We start from the raw sequence: 6,000 nt of genomic DNA, 5'->3' as shown, positions 1-6,000 counted from the left end.
AACCTTGTCTAGGAAACATTGGGTTTTCAGGGCATGTGATTCTCAGCTAGAGATCTGATTTCCGCTGTTCCTCTTGCCTTCGGCAATCGGCATCAAGAGGGGGCCTTGGATGGTAGCCTAAACCTGGTAGAGAAAAACAACAGCACACCAATGTCTCCAAGGAGATCACGTGTGACCGTTCGATCAAGACCAGAACGTGGTATTCACCCGCACTTGTCATATATTGTTGTTATTAACACCTAGAAGATTTTATTAATTGATGTGTCTTTTGTCAAAACTTGGAAAGTTTAGTGGATGATATGGTTGTTTTGGTATTTGATTGAATGACTGAAAAATTATAGACAATGCTAAGTGGAAGTTCCACGATGCCATAATGATGCCATGTAGGCATCACATTCTCGTACACACCCACGGCAAGGGTTTGGGTCCCGAATGGAGCTTTTTACATATATTTGTCTCCGAATGCAACACAACACAATCATACTTCATGCAATCAGATGGACATACTATGTACTTCCTTTGACCCAAACTTATCCTTTAAATGGATGTGTCTAGCACTAACTTGATGATAGATATATTTATTTAAGGGACAAGCTTTTTTTGGACAGAGGTAGTATAACACTTAAAAAATTCAAATCAATGACCGATCGTGTCACCTTTTTGCTGTTCACCCTCACCTAATTAACTACCTATCCCGACGTCAGTAGTTCCCACGGCCACACTCCCGTCCCCGCCGTAGCCATGCACCGCGCTCTCCCCCGCCGGCAACGCTGCGGTGGCGTGCGGCTTGAACCCCGGCAGGTCGCAGGGTATGTGCGGGATGAAGGGGCAGTGCTTGGTGGGGTCGGCGTAGAACATGACGCACTCGATGTGCGGGCGCTGGCCGGGGAAGCCGAGGATGCAGTTGCGGCGGACGTCGAGCACGCGGCTCCTAACCAGCTCCATGCAGTGGTAGCCGACGGAGTGGAAGTAGTTGTCGGAGAGCGAGAGGTTGGTGAGCTTGCCGGTCTTGGCGAGGAGGCAGAGCACGTCGGGGACGTGGCCATAGAGCTGGTTGCGGGCGAGGTTGAGCTCCTCGACGTCGGCGAGGCAGCCGAAGGAGAGCGGGATGGGGCCGCGGATCTGGTTGCCGCCGGCGTCGAACACGGTGAGCCCCTCCACGAGGCCGATCTCGTAGGGGAGGCAGCCGGAGAGGTCGTTGTTGAGGAAGAGGATCTCGGAGAGCGTGCCGGAGGCGTTGAAGATGGAGCGCGGGATGGGGCCGGTGAACCTGTTGTTGGCGACGACGATGTACTCGGCCCTGCTGGTGCCGAAGGTGCTCTCGGGGATGACACCGGTGAAGGCGTTGTTGTTGAGGAAGAGCGCGTCGACGGAGATGCCGAACACGGAGGGCGGCACCTCGCCGGCGAATCCGTTGAAGCGGAGGTCGAGGAAGGCGAGGCGGCCGAGGGGCGGCACGGCGGCGGGGAAGGCGCCGGAGAAGGCGTTGTTGGAGAGGTCGAGCTCGTAGAAGTAGCGCAGGGAGGTGAGCTCCGGGAGGACGCCGGAGAAGTTGTTGGAGTTGGCGTGGAAGAGCGCGAGGTCAGGGAAGGCGTCGATGAAGCCGGCGAGCGTGGGCGCGCAGAGGTGGAAGCCGTTGAAGTCGATGGAGGCGACGGTGAGCGTCTTGTTGGCGTCGTCCGGCGGGGTGTCGCAGTAGAAGCCCTTGTACGCGCCGCCGCCTTTGGCGCTGTCGCAGATGTTGGCGCCCACCCACGTCGCCGTCACGTTCAGCGGGTCGCTCGTGATGGTCCGCTTGAACGCCTGGATCACCGGGTAGAGCCGCTTCAACTTCTCGTTTTCGAAGTCCCACGGCGTCGGCTCCGGCGGTGGCGACGGCGGGCACGCCGGAGGTGGCGGTGGTGGCGGTGGAGGGGGCGGCGGGCACGGCGGAGGTGGAGGTGGAGGCGGTGGCGGGCATGCGGGAGGTGGCGGTGGCGGTGGCGGTGTCGGCGGGCATGCGCAGCCTTCGAGTGACACCGTCGACGGGACGCACACGCAACCTACCACCGACACCCTCGACGCGGGAACATGATCGCGGACAACTAACTCCTTGCCCTGCTCACCAGCCCTCGACGACGGCGCATTGCCGCCGTTCGCCGCCCCGCGGAAGCTTGCATGGCCGGAGTCGCCGTCGGCACTCACCACGGCGAGCACAACCGCGAGTGCAAAGACGAGCGAACGTGCTGCAGCCGGAGACAGAGCTGCCACCATCGTTGCACGTCGCCGATCACTTGGCCGCGGCATGCGTGACACGCCCCTCCTCCCGTTCTCGGAGAATGGCATGTCGGCCGTGGTATAAGAAGGGAGAGAGAGACGGGTCCTTTTCCTGTCGCCATGGACGAGCAGACACAAGTGGAGGACGAGCGAGCGAATATGAAATGCTTTGGCGAAACGAAAGGAAAAGGGGTGGGAACGAGGGAGGCTTAAGTGGGAGACGGTAGTGGGGTTGGCGGTTAACTGGTCCTCGTCGGCGGTGGGAGAAGTACTACTCCGGCAGCGTGAAGTGCAGTGCAGTGAAGAGTAGTATGGACGTCGCAGGAGATCTCCGTCCGAATCCGATGGTGGTCTCACGAATCTGGCATGCATCCTCGTGCAATCGCCATCGTGATGATTCAATTCCCGCGCGATCCCCGGGCGCCGGGGTAAACTCTTCTTCAAATTTGCGCAATGGCTAGCTAGCTAGTACTACTGATCTAGTAGTAGTGGTTAGCATTGCCTATTTGCAAGTGTCAATTTAGTCAAATAGTTTCGGCAGCCCTAGCTACCTGGCGAGCGAGTCTCTTGGTCAGTGAAGAAGGCAATGACGGCAGAAGGATTTGCTCAGGTTTTTCCCTCAAAAAAGATTTGATCAGGTCTAAGCAGAGGAGCAGCAGAAGGGCAGGTACATGATGATGCTGTGTTCACCTGTTCTCATTGCCTTTGTTCCTGTCGACATGATTGCAGCCACGGACAAAGGCACTTATCGATGATTGTTGGGCATCACAGTGGGACAACAAAGGCACTCTAAAACAAATTGGAAGATGCATCGCCAAGAAAGAAACAAAGGAATGCACATTGAGAAACTTTAGGTAAACAAATAAACTCCTGATGATATATCCAAACTGCCCCCATCATCGGTTATGTGTCCTTTTTTTTACGACAGGGACACTCTTTTTTTTTCTCTTTTTATAAGGGACACTCACACAAGCGGCAGCAAAGGTTGTTTTGCTACGGCTCGTGCAATTCGATTTGCCAGTTGAGGTCCCCTCTGCCTATGTGCGAGCCCCGTATCTGGCACTCCACGCAATTTAATTGCTTCGTGCGCCTACACCCTACCAAGTAACTAGATCGGCAACGCGTCTTGGCGCGAGGGTGCCGGTCCTAACCTTTTGTCAAGCAGGTAATGTTAAATCAGTAAGAAGCACGCCCTGAAGTATGTAATCAATGCACGGTTCAACACCAAAAGCAATGCAAATCTTTAACCTCGTGAATTTTCCAATCAAAGTACATATCACAGAGTACAATTGAGGCACATCAAGCTCGGCACAAAGGAATAGGCCAAGTAATGTTTAATGGATCAGGCTTGAGTAGCACATAGGCAGCAAGACAGTACAAAATATTGAAAGCGAGGCATTTACACAGGAGGCTAGTGACAATCAGATAGCAGTCCTTCGCCAAGGACGGTTGAAATTCCTCGTCTCTCAAAGAAAAGGTCGCTCAAAGAAAAGTTGAGTAGCATTGGTCCGAAAGTGAAGAAAAAACCATATTCCTCGAGAAGATATCTCAACATTTTTACAACAATAGACATCTACAGTGACCAAGAAGGAACTATCAAGAAGGCAAGATTAGTAAACTAACATCAAGCAACATATTCCTGGAAACGTTTAGCACGATTAGTAAACTGACATTCTGTAGACCAAGGAAACATACATGTCTTTGACCAACCTAATTTAAAGGAGAATTTCTTTCAATCTTTGACCAACCTGTAGTTATTGTCACTCTTCCGTCCACACCTTATAAAAATGAACAGAGGAGTAAAATAACAAAACACGGTGCTTTAGTTAATGCAACAAAATATGAACCCTAACAAACATGAAGGCATAGGATGATGGTTAAGAAAGTCAATAGCAAATAAGTAGTGAGAAAGTAGGTCACCTCACTTAATCTACCTTCTGCAATATACAATACGATCAACACTTCTTTGTTTCATGTAAGGACCAGTACCAACTCTGGGTGTTAGTGAAACAGTTAATGGAAAGACCAATGTTGGGGTTTGTAATGTTTCAAATAGATACTCTACATAGTAGGTGACAGATGCAAATCCAAAACTTTGTCATGAGACACTCTTGATTGTTGATCGGATGTTTTCCCTTTATTAGTACATTGTACAATTTTTTGGCTGGTGAGAATAGGCAACCAATACTAACCCTGTCATACAACAGTTCAGGTCCACAATGTTGTTAAAATCAATTCCATAGATCCATCAAAATAAAATGTTGTTCACAAACCATTCTCTTATGGAAGACCAAATTTTAGCAGTACCAAAATGATCCACGGTGCTACTGGTTTTACTAACGTGACGAAACAAAATCCACACTCTAAAAATGAATTACTAAATACCTGATTAGGCAGTGGACACATTTTCTATGGCTTAGGCAGACCAAATTAAGGAGAACTGAGAACATCTTTGTTAACGTCACAGGGTGTACAATGTACAATGTTCTCAATTCTACTGACTATGAAACATATGTTCTCTATGGTCTTACAACATTATAAAAATTATCTTATCAACGACTGCATTAAGAAAGAGAACAAAGAAGTCCTAGCAAAATAGCGGATGGGAGCACATTTTAGTATCCACATGAATGAGGTACACACGATGCCGGTCCTTGTACCACCTAACTATCATTTTAACTACAAGCTTTGGATCTTCAGTTGGATAAATCACAAGGCTTTGGTTTCAGTTAGAGTTACAAACTTTGGGCCTTCAGACAACAAATGTACCAGCAATCAAATGTACCTTCTGCTGACATGGGCGTCAAGGTTGGGGGTGACGGCGACCTCGCCGTCGGGGTTGACGCTGCCAGCAACCTTGGGATCAGGGTAGGGGCTCACGACGATCTGGCCATCACGTCCTAGTGCAGTAAAGAGTAACATGGTTTCAATATTATAACAAGCATCAACTAAAGAAGTGCACCTATATGTAGAACAAGCACATTTGTTGCTAGTTCTCGTCTCACATCACATCTTAATCCATTCATGTACAAAGACTAACAATCAATCATGGCAAGAATCTGAACCCTTTGGCTAACAAGTTGAACAAAATAGAGAAATAATGGATGGAGGAGAAGAGGACATTGGAGGGGCGTTCATACCTGCAGAGGCAGATCTCAGGTTGGCATGGGTGGCACGAATCGGACCGGCGAGCTGCGTGCTGCTCTGGGGCTGCGCATGATCCGGCGAGCCGTGTGGGCTCAGGGGCGGCCGGAAGAGCAGTGTGCCGCCGGTGCTGCCATAGTCGTGAGACATACACACGGATACGCCAAATGGTATTTCCCTGACGAAGCAGGGACACAAGATTGAACTCCATCTGTAGAAATAGCAATCATCAAATATTAGATAGCCTCCGGAGAAAAGATTAAAAGACAGAATACTCATCAGAAACAAGAGATAAATAATGCAGAATGGGAAACCCAAGGTGTTACATGGAATAACCTTTTTTCAGAAATAATTCAACTCTATCGTGAAGCAAGCTATGAACAAAACAAGACCAGACCGTTCATAGTATATACAGTTATTGAAGAGCAAGTAGTATATAAAATTTAGAGCTAAGTATCATTAAGGGCTCCTTTAACACAAGCAGAGATAGCATGATCATAATATACATATAAACACGCTGGCAGTAGGAAGCCTCGTTATCCATGCACCCCAGAAGAAGGACATCATCCACACAGATAGGCATCGTTATAGATGACACAA

General features: G+C 49.5%; 1 protein-coding gene across 1 annotated transcript; it reads right to left on the bottom strand.

Moving 5' to 3' along the window:
* Positions 1-390: 390 nt before the first annotated feature.
* LOC125534446 (uncharacterized protein At4g06744-like) lies at positions 391-2,435 on the bottom strand. Its single transcript, XM_048697671.1, has one exon. The coding sequence runs from the start codon at positions 2,323-2,325 to the stop codon at positions 682-684; it is 1,644 nt and encodes a 547-aa protein (XP_048553628.1). The 5' UTR covers positions 2,326-2,435; the 3' UTR covers positions 391-681.
* Positions 2,436-6,000: the final 3,565 nt, after the last annotated feature.

The sequence above is a fragment of the Triticum urartu genome, chromosome 2 (genome assembly GCF_003073215.2).
Source record: "Triticum urartu cultivar G1812 chromosome 2, Tu2.1, whole genome shotgun sequence".
Classification (NCBI taxonomy): Eukaryota; Viridiplantae; Streptophyta; class Magnoliopsida; order Poales; family Poaceae; genus Triticum; species Triticum urartu.
Note: the sequence above shows the minus strand (reverse complement) of the source record. Positions and strands in the feature narration are given on the sequence as shown.

Excerpts from the sequence above, each read along its gene's own strand:
- LOC125534446 (XM_048697671.1), bottom strand. The coding sequence starts at position 2,325 with ATGCCATTCTCCGAGAACGGGAGGAGGGGCGTGTCACGCATGCCGCGG.